Consider the following 19817-nt stretch of genomic DNA (forward strand, 5'->3'; position numbering starts at 1 on the left):
AGCCCCTAGATTCAAGAAATGCCTGCATATTGAGTGCATAAAGCAGTTCTACTCTTATAGTAGTATTCTTAAAAGTTTTTATTCAAAAACCACCCCACCCACTTTAAAATCAAAATCTAATTTCATGAAGTGAAGATGTTTCCTGAACAGTCTCAGTTGGTGCATGTGCTGCCGAACCGAAGACTTCATACGAAGTGAACGGTGTTACGGTGAGTGCATCAACATAAAAGGGATAGTAAGACGACTGTAAAGAAAAACTGTTTGGACATTTTCTTACACATGACATGTTTACTATGACTCCTTTTTTTTAAATGCTGCCACCAGTGCTGGCTCCTATGGCTGGAGTGTTGGAGTGGAAGGATACAGGCTCTTGGGGAAGGACAGGCAGAGAGATGAGGAAGGGGTGTCGCCTTCTATGTCAGTGACCAGCTGGAGGCTTGGAGCTCCGCCTGGGGGTGGGTGAGGAGCCCACTGAGAGTTTATGGGTCAGGATCGAAGGGAGGGCAGGGACAGGTGACAGTGTAGTGGGGGTCTGCTACAGGCTGCCTGACCAGGAGGACCAAGTGGATGAGGCCTTCTATAGACAAATAGGAGCAGCTTCACATTCTCAAGCCCTGGTCCTCCTGGGGGACTTCAACCACCCCAGTATCTATTGGAGGGACAGCACAGCAGGGCACAGGCAACCCAGGAGGTTCCGGAAAGTGCTGACACACACTTTCTTTTCCAAGTGCTAGACAAGCCAGCGAGGAGAGGTGACATGCTGGGCCTTGTTCTCACCAACAAGGAGGGGCTGGTGGGGCATGAGAAACTCAAGGGCAGCCTTGGCTGCAGTGACCATGGAATGGTGTCCAGGATCCTTAGGGCAGCGAGGAGGGTGCACAGCAAGCTCGCTACCCTGGGCTTCAGGAGAGCAGACTTTGGCCTCTTCAGGGATCTGCTTGGTAGAGTACCACGGAGGTATATTCTAAAGCCCTGGAGGGAAGCCTAAGCAAGCTGGTTGATATTCAAGGATCACCTCCTCCAAGCTCAGGAGTGATGTGCCCCAACAAAGAGGATGTCGGGCAGAAATGCCAGGAGGCCTGCATGGATGAACGAGGAGCTCGCTCCTGGGCAAAATCAAACAGAAGAAGGAAGCCTATGGAGGGGGGAATCAAGGACAGGTAGCCTGGGGGAATACGGAGAAATTGTCTTAAGCAGCCAGGGACCAGGTTAGGAAAGCTAAATCCCGAACAGAATTAAATCTGGCCAGGGACATCAAGAGCAACAAGGAAAGCTTCTATAGGTATGTCAGCAATAAAAGTAAGACTAGGGAAAATGTGGGCCCTCTCTGGAAGGAAACAGGACACCTAGTTACCAGGGATGTGGAGGAGGCTGAGGTACAAAATGACTTCTTTCCCTTAGTCTTCACCAGCAAGTGCTGTAGCCATGCTGCCCGATGTAGAAGGCAAAGGCAGGAACTGGGAGAATGAAGAACCACCTAGTGTAAGAGAAGATCAGGTTTGAGACCATCTAAGGAAACCTGAAGATGCACAAGTCCATGGGACCTGATGAGGTCCAAGGGACCATACACAGCTCCAAGGGAACTGGCAGATGAAGTGGCTGAGCCACTAATCATCACATTTGGAAAGCTGTGGCAGCCTGGTGAAGTTCCCACTGACGGGAAAGGGGAAATGTAACCCTCGTTTTTAAAAAGAGAAATAAGGAAGACCTGGGGAACTACAGGCTCGTCAGTCTCACCTCCGTGCCCGGCAAGATCCTGGAGCAGATCCTCCTGGAAACTGTGCTAAGGCACATGGAAAACAAGGAGGTGATTGGTGACAGGCAACGTGGCTGCACCAAGGGCAAATCGTGCCTGACAAATCTGGTGGCCTTCTACGACGGGGTTACAGCGCTGACAGATGGGAAAGAGCAACCGCTGTCATCTGCCTGGACCTGTGCAAAGCGTTTGACGCTGTCCCACACGACATCCTTGTCTCTACGCTGGAGAGATGTGGACTCGACAGATGGGCGGTGGACAAGGAGTTGGCTGGATGGTCACGCTCAAAGAGTGGTGGTCGGCGGCTCAGTGTCCCGGTGGGGAGCAGTGACGAGTGGAGCTCCTCGGGGATGGGTGCCAGGACCGGGGCTGTTCAGCGTCTTTGTTGGTGACAGGGACGCCGGGACTGGGCGCACCCCCGGCAGGTTCGGAGCTGTGCGGTGCCGTCGGCACGCGGGAGGGGGGGGGACGCCATCCAGAGGGACCCTGCGGGGGGAGAGCTGGGCCTGTGCCAACCTCGTCACGCTCGACACGGCCAAGGGCCGGGTCCTGCACGTGGCTCGGGGCGATGCCAAGCGCAAAGCGGAGAACGGACCGAGAGCCGCCCTGAGGAGAGACTCGGGGTGCTGGTGGAGGAGAAGCTCAGCGTGACCCAGCAACGTGCGCTGGCAGCCCAGAAAGCCAACCCCGTCCTGGGCTGCATCACAAGCAGCGCGGCCGGCAGCCGGAGGGGGGGATTCTCCCCCTCTGCTCTGCTCTGGGGAGACCCCACCTGGAGCGCTGGGCCCAGCTCTGGGGCCCCCAGCGTAAGGGGGACACGGGCCTGTTGGAGCGGGTCCAGAGGAGGCCACGAAGCTGCTCGGCGGGCTGGAGCACCTCTGCTACGAAGACGGGCTGAGAGAGCTGGGGGGGTCAGCCTGGAGGAGAAGGCTCCGGGGGGACCTTCTAGCAGCTGCCAGTGCCTGAAGGGGCTACAGGAAAGCCGGGGAGGGACGTTGTACAGGGGCCTGTAGTGATGGGACAAGGGGGAGCGGCTTTAAACTGGAAGTGAGTAGATTTAGGTTAGATATTAGGAAGAAATTCTTCCCTGTGAGGGTGCTGAGGCACTGGAACAGGTTGCCCAGAGCAGCTGTGGCTGCCCCATCCCTGGATGTGCTCCAGGCCAGGCTGGACGGGGCTGGGAGCAACCTGGTCTAGGGGTGGTGGAACTAGGTCATCTCTTAAGGTCCCTTCCAAGTAACAACTTTCTGTTTATTGAGCGATGTTGTTCAGATGTCTCGTAAGCAACATCAGCTCCTATAAACCTAGACAACTTTTCGCAAAATAGAAGTCTTTAGTGTTGGCACAATTAAACTTGTAGTTGTTTTATCGAAGGAAAAAACCTTTTTTAAAAGTGATTTTTAAGTACTGTGTTGGTTTTTGTATTTAACGTGACAGTCTATCGTATGTTGACTTAGCAGCCAATAATATTTGTTTTAAGCTAAATCTGGGAAGAAGGAAGCTATAAATGTGCTTAACCGGTTCAAGTTACTCTGCATTAATTTGAACATAAGGTAATGTTGGAGCTACACTATCACCTGGAAAACTTCTGAATTCTGGTGAAGCACATTTTGCTCCTGGTCATATTGGCTGCTTAAAATGTACTTAAACACAGCTTGAACTGATTTGGATGTTAGTTTTCCTCTTCTGTCATTTCACTCTTGTGCCCCAATTTGTATTCCTGCCCTCCAGCGCAGTGTCACTCAGAAATCCCTCATTCTCCCACACCGTCAGGCCAGCGCCGTTGCTCTTTGAAAACATGTTGTTGCAATTTCTACAAATCATGGAAGAAAGTTACATAATCTTAAAAGCTATTGCTCTGTTCCCGGCATTAAATATTCATATTTTTACTCTTCTATTTCCATCTCCTCTCACAAGTAGCTCAGCCCAGACTAACGTACCTTCTGTCAGCAGGGGGCTGAGAGTCCTGGCCTGCGCTCTCAGCAGAACAATGTGAAGTCCTGGAAATCTTTCACTGTCGTTTTAGGAGAGGATTAGCTCTTTGTTTTTACATAAATACCAAGATGATCATATGTCAGTGCCTGCTGCAATTTTTTTTCCCTTGAACACCAACTCAATGAACAGATTTTTACAATTTGTGGCTGTTCAGTCATTTTGTATGGCTTTTTAATCTCTAGAGGCCAGATGGAAGCGTGATCCTTCAGCATCACTTGTTTTGCATAACGTAGGGACTGGAACTACGTTTGAAATAGCACATACTCATAGATGTGTAAGTATATAAATATTTTTCTTTTTCATCCATGCCTTTTCTAATGTTTTGTTTTTCTTTAATAACAGTTTTCTATGGGCAAAATCGTCATGAACAAGTAAATGCTATGTCCTGAGAGAAGAGTCTTACACAGAAGAAAACAATGATTTTGGTCAAGGAGAGTTGACAGAGAAATCGACACTCAAGAGGTACGTTTCAGAGACGGCTGGTGACTTACCTTTGTTTCAGGGCACTGATAAAGATGCTGTTGAACTGGAATGATATGGGTGGGGTTTTTTGTCTTCTTCGGATGCTTTATTACAATCTTTCCTACAATCCTAACTTTGCTTTTAGTTGTATTTATGGATTTATTCTCTGCCATCAGAGTGCAATCAATTGATTGAAATCCATAAATAATAAACTTCAAGTTTCAGTTTAAGATGGGGTGACAAGATGCTATCTGAAGAAGTCTTATGCACTTGAGCAGCTTTTTATAGCTAACTGCCGCCAGAGTAAAATCCTGACACGTTCTTAGTGATAGGAAGCTAATGGCTTTCCTGCGTGTTTGTTGAAGCCCATGTGACAAATCCTATACAGTAACTGAAGGAGAGAACACTCATGCACCTGTTTGTGGAAGGGTTACATAAAAAGTCCTGCGACATTATTTTAGCTTCTACCAGTAAGCTGAGCAACTTGACCTGCTTTACCCTTCATAGGATATATGATATTAAATTGACAAGAAGAAATAGGGAAAGAAAAAAAAAAAAGACAAAAAAAAAAAAAAAAGACAGACATGCTAACATGAAAAAACACATTTTATTGCACTTAAGTTATAAGAAAATAAAATTTCTAAGTGAATCAAACCATAGACACAATCCCTTTAAAGGTTGTTTTCCTCCATCATGTCAGGTTGTTATATAACTAAAATTAACCAACTGGAATCTGATTGTTTTAAATCAGACTATAAATAAAACAAAAAAAAAAAAAAGGAGGAAAAAAGATCGCCTAGGATACAGTGTTAAACCACTTTCACAGTTCAGCTTGAGTTGTGGCTCTTGGAGAATGAGGCAAACCATTTGACTCTTTCATTTCTCGTTTTGTTTGCATGTGACATCTTTACAAAAACTTCAGTTTTTGCTCTGTCAGTTCCTCCCAGCAATAACTGTAACAGTTGTTTTATTTCTCAAATACTGTAAAACACTAAGACTGACCAGCAACTTTATTTTAATTTTTGTATTTTATAATATTTTTTAAAAATTTTGTCAGTTTTTTTAATGTATGTTCATTCCATTCACCACAGCCCTCACAAAGAAAAATTTCCCCACAGAACAGGCTGCAATAGCTTTGTTCTAAGGAATGTGTTTTAATTTTTGCCCAGAAAAAAGAAAATAAGCTTTGCACACACACTCAATTCTTTATTTGCAGGCAAACTTCACTCTTTAATTGTCTGAAACTCTTCCACTCTCAGCCTCTTAGAGGCACAGTTGGCTCAAGTTTCAGTGGCAAAAAGTCTTTTTCTGTAACCAAACTAGAGCAAATTTGGAATTCAGTCTGGGACTAAAACGTCACAGCAGAAAAAAAAAATAAAAAAAAATAATTTGCTTTTCTTTCTTTCATTTAGCAGCATAAATAAGTTTGGCCACTGGGAATACAGTACAGGGGTGGGACAACAATCCCGTAATTGAAGACCTACTTCTAGCACCAGCATTGCTAATTAAATCCATCAGAGGACTCTCAAAACCCAGGACAACTTGCCACCTCAGAGCAACTTATGCATTGAAGAGTGTAAATGGAAGCAACAGTAAATAGATTAAACAGAGGCTAATACTGTGATTGACATTGGCAATGGTTGGCAAAAAAAAGAGGAATAAAAGAAAAAAAAGAAAAAGCTCCGATAAAACTGTACAAAACAATTCACAGTAATATTTTAGCTTTTCCACACCAGGAATGGACTCTTGGTTGTTGTTTGTTTTTGTTTTTTTTTTTCATTGCAGATGCTCTCTAGTTTTTTGAAAGTCAACCAGTGACTGCTCGCAGAGGTTGGAAGGGGACCTCTGGAGGTTGTCCGGTCCAACCCCCTGCTCAGAGCGGGGCCAAGGGACAGCGCGTTGCTCGGAGGGGCTGCCGGGACCCAGGGTGGCCCATGGGTGCACGAGCAGGCTTGCCTGTGCAGCTTCTTTAAAGATCTTTGTGGTAAAATAACCTGTTAACAAGAACTGTAACAATATTTTTTTTTTCACCTCCAACTTGCTCAAGGAGCAGTTGGAGGAAAGTAAAGAAATAATTGCACCTGGTTTCATTTCAAAAGTCGTATTTTTGCAAAGCTGCCCCGGTCAAAAGTGTAGCCTTTTTATGTGACGAGACAGCAAACGCCTCTCTTGTCAGTTATAGTTTGTCATCTTTGTCTTCTCCTTCGTAGTCTGTAGGTCTTTAGGATCTGTTGCCCCAAGGCAACATCCTGCACCACCAAGGACAAGGGATTTTTTTTCCTTTTTTTTCTTTTTTCTTTTTTTTTTTTTCAGGGGGAGGGAAAGGAGAACATCGTCTACACGTTTGGACAAATTCATCTTTCTGCCCTTCACTTCATATCCACGTCAAAGTCCAACACCAGCAGCTTTGTTTCCTCAGTTCCGTTGCGGCTCCCAACCGCACACACTAGCTTTGTGTTAGAAGCTCTGATCCGCCACACGACGCCTCCGCTTCCCCCACTCTCCAATGTGACTAGATTTCGGATAAATTCACCCGTTTTCAAGTCCCAAAGTTTTACAGTCCCATCATCTGAGCTGGTAATTACAAAGTTCTTGTTGAACTGTAAACAGGTCACAGCACTCTGATGCTTGTTGGGACCTGTAACAGCAAACCAAAACATGTTTTACTTGCAACTAGAAAGCAACGTCAGACAGCACTGCATACGGAATAAATACCTGGCTATTTGCATGCGGTTGTTTCTACTAGACATGCTAACTCAGTTTTTGTACGTTACAAGGTACAGAAGCCTTGCCGTGCTTTCAAAAAGTGAATGCGGGTATAGGAAAACTCCCCATTATTTCCTTCTTTGTTACAGTGACCTTGTTTTGTTGTATACAAACAGCAGGGCAAGTGTGCACTTGGACATTGATGAAGACTAACTCAACGATCCAAAATTTGGTGGCCGCTGTAAGTGTTTGTCTTCAAGTCTCTTTGAAGCGTTATTATGAGACTATTGGTAAATAGTGACAGTTATACATTGACGTAGAAACATATGCTGTTAAAACGGAAATTTAATTTTCTGCTCTAGCCAGCAATGCTGCATGTGATATACAGGAATGATATAAGACCTTTTTTGTGGGGAGAAACAAAACAGCATGCTCATGCGCCTGATGCCTGAGCAGCAAATGTCAAAATGGAAACAAAACTCTTTCTTTTTACTGAAATAAAGAAAACCTCTTCCACGCATTTCTCTTGATTTATTGCGACAGACAGTGTACTTTGCCTCCCAATCCAATTAATCACTAGGCTTTGAAACATCCAAGTGACCCCTAAATAAATACGTTGACTGACTGTTTTGAGATGTCATTTCCTACATATTTCTGTGGCTTATTAGGCTAATGTACCCATGGCAAATTGCTATCTGTCCAGACCATCTGCCTTTCATAATAGCAAGTGATTTGAATAGATTAGAGAATAGATTAGATTAAGTACATTTTGTTCTACTAATTCAGAGAAAGATCATACAGCTGTCATCAGAAAAATATTTAAGTTGTAAGTGGTCTGCATTTGTTTCTTTGTATGCAATTATTTATCTTTTTTTTTTTCTAAAATACAGAACCTGCAGCATAGATTACTGCAGGCAGCTTCATTTCCATGAAGGTAGTCTAAGCTCACCTTGCAATGTCTGTAAACATTGTCCTGTTTTAATGTCCCAGATTTTGACTGTAGAATCGGCATTCCCAGACACCAGTATATTGTCCTTGAGTTCCATTCCACTCGTGAGAGACTGGTGGCCTGTCAGCGTGTGAATGCAGTTGCCTGTCTCCACATCCCAAACTCGGATGGAAGTGTCAAGAGATCCACTCACCACATGGATGCCATCAAACTACAAGAAAGGTACATCTATTACAAACAGTTACATTAGGAGCTTACAAAGAAGGCTATTAAGCATTTAATTCACTAAATGCAACATTAGAAGCTGTATGTTTGGGAACTGTATCACAAAGTAAAAATCTTCCAAGCAGAAGAAGTCAAAGTAGAGATGGCCACGTTTGGTGTCACAGCGGGTGCTTCATGGTCACAGTAATTTCCTGTTGTAGACATGGTCCATGAGGCACACGCTTCAAGGAGAGACACTCTGAACCCCTGGTCTTTTAAATGTAATACAGCTCCTTTAACCCTAACGGAATCCTGGCTGCAATGCAGTGTAGCAGTAAAAGAAGGTAGTTCTCCTAATAAAGATGTTGACAAGCCAAACCTGTTTTTCACATGTCAGAGGGACTTTAAGCTGCAGAAGGGGAACAACATTAACCATCTACACAAAAGTCAGAAAAATGGAAGGAGTGTAATTGAAATATGCTGGGTTTAGCCATTTTATAATCAAAATTGTGTGCCTTTTTTAAAATCTTAGAATTTTAACTTCCTAGTCATTGTAGGGAAAGGCGTACAGGCTAACATGGATGTCCACACTCTTGGATTTTTCTGGGCACATTTTACATATAAAATACGTAGAACATGAATGTGTAGAAAAATCAGCTAAGAGATGAGACACTTGACCAAGAGGACTGAACATGTAGAGAATATAAAGGTGGAAAGTAACTTGAGTGATAGTTGACAATGACATGAGTTCAGAATTCTCAAAAAAGGAAAGGAAAAGCACCTCAGAATAAAACCAGGGGACTTCAAGGAGGAGTTCTTCAATACATTAAGACTTCCTTCCCATGAGGTTTTTATATATCTATTCTCTGAGGGGAAGAAGAGTTCAGGAGAGTTGGCACTTTCTTAAAGACGCAAACTATCCTGGTGTGAAGGAAAGATGGGACATGTAGTAAATTACCAAGACCCACTTGGCTAAAGCACAAGGAATTGTACAAAAAGTAGAAACCAGATCAATAGATGTGTTTAGAAAAGCACGCTGGGACAAAATCAGAAAGGCAGGGCACAAAACAAGGGAAAACTAGCAGGAGCCATTAAGGATGATAAAACACCATTCTGCTTAAAAAACCCAACAAACCCAAACAAGAGGAAGGCCAAAAGAAAAAAGCTTATTTATGCTCAGCGGGAAGGAAACACTGAGCGAGGCCAGCTATTTAACTTTTTTTCGCTTCAGTCCTCAGCCATCTGAGCACAGGCTCACAGCGCTAACACCACTGACAACTGAGCACAGGCTTTGCTAGAATGGGGAAAAAACCCACATAAGGCAAGTTGTTTTGAGACAGTCTCGGAGACATCTGCTGCTATCTTTGAGGACCCATGGAAGACAGACAAGTTTCAGATGGCAAATAAAAATATTCCTGTCTTTATTGAAGGAGATGATGACGGGAGATGGGGAATTATGGATTGGTCGGCCTAACTTCCAGTTTCCAGAAGGAACTAACAAATAATCAGTTTGGTTGTAAGCCCTTAAAAAGGCGGTAAGTAGCAGCAAACACAGATTTGTGGGACAATTATCTTAACTAACATCATTATTTTTTTCTGTGACAGACTAAAAAGCCATGTGAAACAGCAGATGTCTTGGCTGTGTTTTCACAAAGAGGGAGGCAAATTTGAGGGAGGGATACCATCCCGTTCAGAACTTTGTTCACAGCATGATTAGAGACAGCAGAAACAGTTCCAGGGGGGCGGTCTGGCATTTAGGATTTTCATTAGGATTTGGATGACATTTGAAATGGTAGAACCGACCCAAAGCAAAGAGCATAAAAGTCAAGAGATAACTGTGAAGATCTGAGCTTGGCAGTGAATGAATGAAGGTGCAGCTGCAGCCTGGAGGAATGAAGTCTGGGCAGGAGTCTTTGTTATAGCTCGGGCAATCTGACACTACTTGTCCACGTATCTAATAATAGCCAAGAATGAACCCAATTAAGAGAACTCAGCTATCTCAGACTGCTGCTTTTTATAAAACCTGCAGAAAACCAGCATCTTGGATCTCTACAGTCAAACATGGTTGGGGATGGCACCTAAGTTCAAAAGAACGTAGAGAGGGGCTGGCACACACGCACTGCTTATCTGCGGTATGCACTGCATTGCTGGTGAAAATATACTAAAAAAAGAAACTCAGGGGTATGCTATGTAAGGCATATAAAATGATCTTTCACTTCTAGTAAGCACTGATAAGACACTGACTGGAATTTTGCATCCTGTTTTGGGCATCCTGCTTTCAAAAGAGGCTGTGAACTAACTGGTGTTCAGATGAAAGGATGAGGAGTGCTAAGTAGGCCAGCAGACTTGTTGGGTGGAAATACTACAGAATATTTTACTTTCCTAAACAGAACTAAACCAGATAGTTCTAACAAATTTTTTTCCTCCTTTTCCTCAAATTAATTGTATTCCATGTGCATAAGGTATTCGGAAAGAGAGGTTTAAGGCTGGACATGAAGATGGACTTTACTCTGATACTGCAGTGGTCGAGCTGTTATCCATGAACCCTGAGAATGCGCAGATCGCTTCAAAGGCAGCTAAGAAGGAGGAAGGACACAAAACGGTCAGCAGTCTTCAACTGCTGCGTAAGGATCTCTGGAAAATGGGAGGGGGTCTAAAATGGGGAAATACTGAGGTGTAACAGACCCTGCCATGGAGTGGGGTGGGGGGCCAGGCTGGTTATTCAGCCCGATTGTTCCATCTAGGAGTTCTGCTGTCTGGGGCTATCTCAGGCCAAAGGGCAGGAACTCACCAGGCGATTTTAAAGACTCTTTCTGTCCTCACCTGTAAGCACCTGTAGCCTCCTGCCCCTCAGAAATTTGTTCTAGAATGCCAAGTTCCATTTACAGGATGTAAATAGTATCGGTGTGTAACATAACCCAATTATTTGATCCATTATTACTACAGTATCAGAGCAAGACATGAATATTCATAAGCCCAAACAAGAGCCTCTGGTGAAGATAAGGCAGAATAACATACGCTGTTCCCAAACTGCCACAGATGAAATACAACCTTTGGAATATTTTTAAGAGATAGGGAGGTAGTACAGCATTTTTAACTTGCTTGTTGCTTGTCTAGAGAATACTCCTCAGCATATGAATATAAGAGAAGGGCTGCAGATTTTTGATAAATTTTGCTACATATTTTGGGAAACAGATTATTTTGTTTGTATTATTTTGAGATACACCTTATGAAAAAGAGCTGTAGCACTGAGCTTCACTTTCTGAGCCACAAACCAGCGTAGTTACATGCCGAATGCAATTTCCAGATTTTGAACTTTTGTTCCGTTTCTTTTTCATGTCCTGCCAGATTGTGGTGAGAACAGGCGCAAGCATGAAATTACTTTCTTTCGCCTTTCAACGCCTGGAAATGACGCACTGACTCTATGGATGGACGATATGATCTTTTGGGTTAGTGAAGGTACAAAGAGGGTATGTGGGTCTCTGGCAGCTTGGGCCATGCCGCAGAGCAGCACCGTAATAACCTGCACCTGCAATAACATGTCTCGATTGAAAAGCCTCACGGTTGTAGATCTGGCCTCTGCTTGGAGAAGAGGAAGCAGAGGGGCTGGAGATTTACATCAGAACATTACAATTTAGGTTCAGCGTTACTGTGAATCACAATTTGGAACTGGAAGATGGGACAACAAAACAAGGATAAACAGATCTGCATAATTCAGAACCTTAATCCGATGGTATTTTTGGGCACATCTTCAATTACTACATTATCCAATTTATTTAAAACAGTAAGTTTAGAATTTCTTCAGGTAAAGCAAAAATATAGGTCCAAAATACATGCAAGTTTTCAACAAAACCCCAACCAAACAACCCAGCAACCCACAAAACTACTTAATTCGCTGGTACAGATTTGGGCTTTATTGTTTTGGGTGCTTTAAAGACAACGCTCCTCTAAAACAATCTCAGTTTCTAAATCAGGACAAGATATAACAAGTGCAACAAAATGAAAGAGGGGACTCTATCACTGATGCCTCTATATTCTCGTGGCCTGTATAATTCTGGAGTAGGTACCCACAATTCAATAAACAAGGTGAAATAAACTGACTTTAAATTTTACTTAAGGCAGCTAAAGCAGCAGATGAAAATCACATACCTGTAATGAGTAGACTCTGTTAGTATGCCCTTGCAGTGTGTGCAGACAGGTCTCTGTCTCTGGATCCCAAACTTTGACCATAAAATCATATGCACCACTTACAACCCTTCTGCCGTCATACTGAACGCACCGAACTGCAGCTACGTGGCCCATCAGAACGTGCAAACACTGGCCCGTCTCTATGTCCCAAACTCTCAGTGTAGCATCTCGAGACCCACTGACCACTCTGCAGGAACAAGAAAACCCCTCCTGTACTTAGCATTGGACACAAAAGTATTAACACAATTAGACTGGATATAAATCAGTTACGAGTTTTAATTTGGGACAGTAGATAGCATTACTCCGCTAGCCACCAAAGATCTGGTTTGGCATGACATTTCATTAGGGTCACAAATGGCTTGAGTGTTTTAATTCCTTGCTCTACTCACCTCCTCAGGATCTATTTGATATAATTGGCAATCAGTATTTAAAAAGGCACTTCATTCCTGAACAGCAAAACGATGCCCTAAGAAATTATGAGGACTGTTGTATCTACCTATGAAAGCTTACTAATATGCTGAGCTCCAGCCGGTGCTATGTTTTAATGACTGAGTTAACTAGTAATGAACAAAGATGTTCTTCAGAAGTTTGACATTTGGTAAAGTAACGGTTATTCTGCTTGATTTTTTTCAGTTTATACTTTTACAAGCTTTTTTAGGCAAGAACAGAAATGAGAAGGAATTTAATATTGATGGTATCGATACAGAAAAAAACTCTCCTCGTTCTTCAAAAAAGAAGAAATGCAACCAACAGACACTCTGTCTACAGCTTCGTACCACAGCCAAGTAAAAGAGCTTTGCCAATGTTCCTTGAATCAAGACATGGTTTACTATTGCAGAAATTATGATCTAATCAGTTATAAGTTAAATAAACTACTTTAAAAGGCATTCTGTAAAATGAGTAGAAGTTTGTCGCACTGACAAAAAGGAAAAATTATTCAGTGTGTGGGAGACTGGATCACAGTGTAACAAAGAACTAGCTCTGAAATAATGTAGAATGTGACTTAGAAAGTACATGACTCAATTTTCTGCTCTTTAATTAGTACTCTTATGCTTTTGCTTCTATTAATCATCTTGTCCCTTGTGTTGATTTACGTAGTTTAATTTGACTGCTTTGCCTGGTTTGTATTTCACTCAACGTTGGATGAGGCACCCAGGTTTAACAAGCATTTTCCGCAAACACAACTGTAAATTACAAGCCAAACCATGGCTGCAGCTTTGGACAGAGCCTTACCTTTTCTCATGGAGATGCATGCAGCGAACGGTGGAGGTGTGTCCGTACAAGGTGTGTATGCATTCTCCAGTCTCAGCGTTCCAGACTTTCAACGTTCGGTCTGTAGATCCACTAATGATGATATTGTCCCTCATCTGTGATGACCAGACTCCGCCTGTGTGCCCAACCAGCGTTCTCAGACACTGAAAAGAAATATTTTGCTTTGTTATCCTTTTGTCGGAGTTGAACGGAAACTTAAGAAAAAGTAATTTAGGAGGTAACAGTAGTCTCTCAGAGCAGGAAGCCAGAAGACCCCTGGAGACTGCTTTGTGATTGAACAAAAAAAAAATCCCCCCTTTTAGACAATACTCTTCAAATTTCTCTCTCCATTGTGAGTACTTGGGACTATAAGGAATTTTCCCTGTAATATTCCCCTTGATAAACTGAAGCGTCTTTCCAAATTTCTCAATACAGGGCATGTTTTACAGCCTTGAGTCATTTTCCTGGCATTTTCTCGAGTCACTGCAGGTTTTCCAACAGCGTTTTGAAGCGTGAGTGTTAGAACTGGAGAGAGCATTCACTTCGTAGTTTACCACTGATCTATAAGCCATGTACTCTTACTGTATTTTCTGTTTGTTTATCCAAGAAACTTCACATGCTGTAAGCCATAGCTACAGCATCAATACTGCAAAATCACGTTTCAAACCTTTTCCAGACTGTACTGTTGCCCAGGAGGGAATCCCACACTACATAAGCACAGCCTACCTCCTCCTTTGATCCTGTACGTATGACATGATTTCTCACTATGCAGAGGCAGTGTTTGCTCACACCTACTTCTGTAAAACCTCCATCACTCTGGAACAATAACTTGTCTCCGTCTCTCAGCCTGTATTCCTTACAAGTAACAACTATATATGCTTCCTCACCAGGCAGCAGTAAGTGCTAATTAGCACAGACAAGAAGAGATCCTTGCAAGACCCCTCTAGTAAGATACTCCATGAAGATTCTGCTTTCACATTAACAACATGATCTCTATAATTACCCACTTTCTAACCCATTTAAATACGTGCCATGTTGATTTTTGTATTGTTCTATTTTCTTCAATTGTGTCACTGGGATACAGTCCTGCAGTGCACACAGCCAGCTACTTCTGCACTATTATTTTTATCAGTCAAACCTCTAACTGCATGAGAAAAGAGGTCAAGTCAAGACAGTTTGATGATCTCTTCTTCTGTAATCTAATGCTAAGCAGCATTAATTGCCGTGGCCTTCCTTTAACTGTTAGTTGACTCCTCTTGACGTAGTCCAATATTTTTTTATCTGAGATAATGTATCCTAAATACCCAGTCTTTCTGTTTACTCCATTTAAATACTGACACATTTTAGCTTTCTGGCTATTCTCTGGATCTTCTCTTTGTGCTTGTACCTTTTGAAAAAACACCAGTTTTACCCCACAAGTTACTTGAGAAAAAAAAAAGTGCAATACCTATTATCTGTATCAACTGTAATAAAAAACCCACAACTTTGGTAGTTGTTAACATCCTTGTTGAGTTTCTGCTGAAGTGTTGTTCTATTATCACACAATGCTTTATGTCTATCACGTGAATTTTCTTCCAAAAAAACCTATTTTTTTCCTGCATCAGTGATAGCATACTAATTTCTGTTGTTAATATCCTGTTCTAACATCCTTGAAAATGCTTTGCTCCTGTGTTGTACATGGAGTTCCTGTTCTTTAACATTTTTTTACCAGTCTTCTGCAATTCCTGGCTCCTAGCTTAATTCACTGCTATCAAATCCATCTTTTTAAATTCATAGCTGTTACTCATTTTTACAATTCCCGGTTTTTGGTTGGTTTTTTTTTTATTTCAACCAATTTGCTTGTATTTTAAGAAATCATCCTTCTAAAGCAGTAAGAACACAGAATCCTTATTCTGGGCTTTACATCTGTCAAGGGAATTATTTAGTCATGTTCATTTGCACAAACCAACCTTAAGGGGTTTTTTACTTATTCTCCAGCATCAGTAAGTACGAGGGCTGATACAGCCTCTTCCATCTTTTGTACACAATTTCTGGCTCTCCTAAAGGTTTGCAGTAGTCACACTAGGATTTGTAATTACATTCCAAAAATTACCAAACAGGAATTGTTAAGTCATGCTCCTGTGATCAATTTTATGTATTTAAAGGAACATTTTGCTTTTGAGAGGGCGGTACATACAAAGGAAGTATTTTTCATTTGAATTTAGGCTGCCCTTTTCAATTAAAAAATGTAAATTTCAATATGGGTTCCTTCATTACTTTGTTGTAGGGAAGCCAACAGAGGCAGGTGAGGCTGCCTGTTGCTTTTAATTTTATACTTCCCCACAGTAGTATTTACAATCCTGTCAAGGATCTTCTAGGCATGCAAAGACAAATGCTTAATATATTCAGTTTCAACATTACAAAGCAGATACCTTTCACATCTTAAACATGTTATCCTCAATAGCTGTCTTGTTCACATAACTGTATCATTACAACAAAGCTAAGTACATACAATACCAGCCTAGAAGGGAAGTGTTTCCCTGAGGCCTTTTCTATACCCTGGGAGCATGGTCAGTCACCTTAAAATGAAAAACCTCTGTGCTGAGTAGCTGTGATGTTCTAACATCAGTGAAACGTTCAGTACTGTCTTTTTGATTGCACATATTGTTTTGCTTCTCTAAGCCAAAATTAAATTATTGAAGCTTATTAAATTCCTGCCTGAGCTGGATCTAATTTAACAGGAAATATTTAAACCTAAAGCAAGTTATTACTGGTTTGGGGTTTTTTTTTGGTGGCTCAGCAATATAGTAGAATATAGTAGCTTAGAAAGGAAAACCAAACTTGCTATTTGAAATCCGAGCCAGCGAAATGAACACCCCATTTGAATAACTTGAAAACAACAGAAAGAATGCTGGAAGACAAGTGAGAAAGGGAGATCCAGAGGGGTAAAAGCAGGCTAAATTAAGCTTTAAGGAAGATAAAGTAATGTATCTGTCCAAATTCTTTAGAATCCATGTCACAAATGACTCTCCAAGAATAGCAGAATTGCCAAGAGAACAAGGATACATGCCAATGGTAACATGAGCAGCATTGCAATTTCACATCAAGGTGACTTTTCTGAACCACACTAGTTTCTGTGCAGGAAAAGATGACCCAAAATGTTTACTGGTCCCTTTTCTGATCCTTGCACCAGAGGACACTAAAGACCACCCTGCAGTGCCGTCTGATGGCGCAGCAGCATTCCTGACATACCGGTGCTCTACCTGTAGCTCATTTCCTAAGGAATTCAACAAAACAACCCACTGACTGACCTTGCCTGTAACCGCTGACCACACTTTCAGCGTGTTGTCGTCAGAGCCGCTCACTATTCGGTTCCCGCAGAACTGAAGGCATGTGATCACATGGTCATCGTGGCCTTTGAGCACCTGCCGATACAGAACATAAAAACGTACAGTCACAACTGAACGCAGGAGATTAGAGAGAGAAGCAGGAGCAACTAAATGCTCTTCGGGTTCATAAATTGTAAAATGCCAGAGCTGCTTCAATAATAATAAGGCCCTTTAATCCCATGTGTCAAGTCTAATTTACCACCAGCTGGGACCAAAGAAGGTCTCTTCCTTCTTCCACGCGGTGATACGGCATTGTTTAGCAAGCGCATGACCGTTATTGTAAGCCTCCTAAAAGTACCAGGAAAAATCACTAATAAAGGCAGGCTGACTTAGTAACTGGACATTGCTCAATTCCTCTGCAGTTATTCCATCTCTTTTTATTTTTTGGTTGCGTTACTTTTACCTTTGAAGAGTTGTTTCAACCTTAAACAAAAAGGATGGGCTTGTATCATTTGCTGCATATTTGTATTTCAGTGGTCAAGGCTGCCTGTATCTGTTTATTTTTTTCCTTACCAGCCAAGCACTGTAATCTATTAAATGCCAGGCAGCACCGAAGTAAAAATCTAGAAAACCATTAACCCAATTAAATACAAACAAAAGTGATAATTTAACGTGCTGGAAATGTGGATTGGAATGTTACTTTATAGAGGCGGGATTTTCAATGCTTGATTTGGGAAAAACTGCAATTCGGTATATTTTACTGCAATATAGCAAAAAAATCCTTATCAGAATACAGAGGATGAGGAATTTTTTATTTAAGACATCTGAACACTTTTCAAGATGTTCATTGAAATGAAATGGGCATTTAGATAATGCCTCAGGCTGTAATTTTAATAATAATTCCAAGATAACTTGATGTGGCGTATCAAGGCAAGAAATATGGAGCTGTTGCCAGAGATGTACATAAGTCACGGCCAAATAAACAGCAGGATATAGCTATAGGTTTTTCACTGGAATTTTTTTGTTCTTGTTTTTATTATTTTGTTGTGCGGTAATCAAGAAAACGTTTGGTTTTTTAAAAATTAAATTAAAATTAAAAAAAAAAAACTTAAAGGCAAATTGCCTTAAAACTGTAAAAGTCTATGAATATGGGTTTTCTTCATGTTTCTGACTGCTCGTTCAAAACCAGCTTTGATTAGACAGCTGCTGTTCTATTTTACAAAAGGTTTGAAGTATTGCTTCGTATCTTCATATTGGAAAAGCTGTGATGATAACACATCAGTGTCATTAAAGAATTTTATTATTTTTTTAATCAACATGGAATTAAGTTATTGTCTTGTGCTGCTCAATTTAGAAGAATATGTATAAAAATAAAGCATGAAATGGTCACAGAATAGTTGTGGAGTATTTTTATGTTGTGACATGGCCAAGCTCTACAAATACATGTGTGTAAGTGTGTGTATGTATGTATTTATAGGTAGTGTGTGTGTATTTACATATAAGTATTTCCAGTTGAGTTTCTGAGATGACCTGTCTCAAAAAGAGACTGGCCTATTTACAGGAATTCATGAAACTGTACAGATTTTTTTTAGAACAGCAGTGAAAGAATTCTACTGTATGAAGAATCACATTCTGATTTGCTAATAGGGTGCTCTGAAATTAATTTAAACCCAGGGCAGGTAAGCTAAAGTAATTTTTTTTTCTGCAATAACATGTTGCTTTTGTGCATAGATAGTCTGGTGTGTCCAAAGGAAAAAAAACCCAGAGCTATGAGCTTATCCTGCTTTGTTCATGGCCATGCACACAGCTCAGAAACTTACCTTAGGCGATTTCAGTTCTCCTCGCCGCCAGTTGGTATCAATCCTGTGTTGTCTAATGTAGGCGCTTTTCCACGGACTGTGTATAAAGCCTGGTTTTATTACTTTCCTCCTCTTGATATGTAATGGTTCATCAATCCCTAAAATGAATTTTAAAAAAGGAGGGAGGGGGAGAGATGAGGCCACCCCAAAGAAAACGACTTCTGTCCCTCGCAGACCTTTACCGTGACCCCTGACATCAAACGCTCACGGAGGTGACAGCCTCCTGCACACAGTATTTGCACTGCGTGTCGGTCGCAGCGCCCTGCTCCTCAGCTCTTTGTACCACGGCTTTCCTTTGTCGTCAAGCGTAATCATTACTGCAATCGTGGCTGAAAATGCTCTAGGTCATCATTGCCTGCTGGCAACCTCCTGGCTTGGTTTTGGATCCCCCCTTCTCAGGCAACGTGGCAGAGTATTTCCTCTTTCAAGCGGGTATCGTCCAGTGCGCTCCCCGATTACTCGTACGCTCATTTTGGACCTTCGGAAAGTAAACCCCTTCGTCTGTGGGCCTCCTCTCTGGTCACCCCCCTTCACTACCTTTAGGTTCACTGTGATTCTCGCTATTAGTGAGCTTTTAATTCTTTTCTTGATTGGAAAGGCTGTCTGCTTTTGGCATTGTCCTCTCCTGGCTGGAATTTCAATATAACTGTGCCCTTTCTGAAGGGACACTTAAGCAGTAGGGCTTTGTTTCAACCTTGCTACTACAGGTATTTCCCTCCCCCCGCCCCCCCAGTTCTCTCACCCATCTCTCTTTTCTGTGCAGCTCCTCTCTCCACCACGTCTCCTTACGAGCAAGTCTTGTCCCTTGCCAGGATGTGGATTTCACTCTCCTGCCTTTAGCCCCTTCTCTGGTGTCTCTACCTGCAACTCCTGAATCAACTGCTCCTGCGCATGACTGAACGCCTCACCACATCTAACCAGTCTACAGTACTGTTCCGTTCACCTGTGCTCTCATGTCTGCCCATATCTATTTTTACTTCTACGCTCACAAATGTAGGCTCGTTCCCCTCTTCTCCTTATTCTGTCCTCTTAATGCATTTTCACTGAGGTTTGTAAGAGGAGACTCTTAGAGGAGATTTAAGAGGTTAGACAGCTGGTTGCCACTGCAAAAGAAAACTAATTAATTTGGGTGCCTTTAG

At 42.0% G+C, this 19817-nt stretch overlaps 1 protein-coding gene and 1 long non-coding RNA gene across 5 annotated transcripts in view; one reads left to right on the forward strand and one right to left on the reverse strand.

Moving 5' to 3' along the window:
- Nucleotides 1-4801: 4801 nt before the first annotated feature.
- The window catches only part of FBXW7 (F-box and WD repeat domain containing 7), a 190993-nt gene continuing 175977 nt past the window's right edge, over nucleotides 4802-19817 (reverse strand). For both annotated transcript variants that reach the window (XM_040600199.1, XM_040600206.1), the window contains 6 exons: nucleotides 18640-18776; nucleotides 16802-16915; nucleotides 13494-13675; nucleotides 12222-12447; nucleotides 7869-8079; nucleotides 4802-6851 (listed from right to left, as the gene is read on the reverse strand). In XM_040600199.1, the coding sequence (XP_040456133.1) occupies nucleotides 6583-6851; nucleotides 7869-8079; nucleotides 12222-12447; nucleotides 13494-13675; nucleotides 16802-16915; nucleotides 18640-18776 (1139 nt within the window). In that variant the 3' untranslated portion in view covers nucleotides 4802-6582. The remainder of the gene's footprint in view (nucleotides 6852-7868; nucleotides 8080-12221; nucleotides 12448-13493; nucleotides 13676-16801; nucleotides 16916-18639; nucleotides 18777-19817) is intronic.
- Nucleotides 6686-12185, forward strand: LOC121091042. 3 transcript variants are annotated; one of them, XR_005828816.1, is made up of 4 exons: nucleotides 6686-6790; nucleotides 7069-7160; nucleotides 7910-8090; nucleotides 9503-12185. It is a non-coding gene; the product is annotated as an uncharacterized LOC121091042 (long non-coding RNA). The 3 variants fall into 3 exon arrangements; XR_005828813.1 differs by having other exon boundaries at nucleotides 6726-6790; nucleotides 7099-7160; XR_005828817.1 differs by lacking the exon at nucleotides 7069-7160 and having other exon boundaries at nucleotides 6692-6790.

The sequence above is a fragment of the Falco naumanni genome, chromosome 1, assembly GCF_017639655.2.
Source record: "Falco naumanni isolate bFalNau1 chromosome 1, bFalNau1.pat, whole genome shotgun sequence".
In the NCBI taxonomy this organism is placed as follows: domain Eukaryota; kingdom Metazoa; phylum Chordata; class Aves; order Falconiformes; family Falconidae; genus Falco; species Falco naumanni.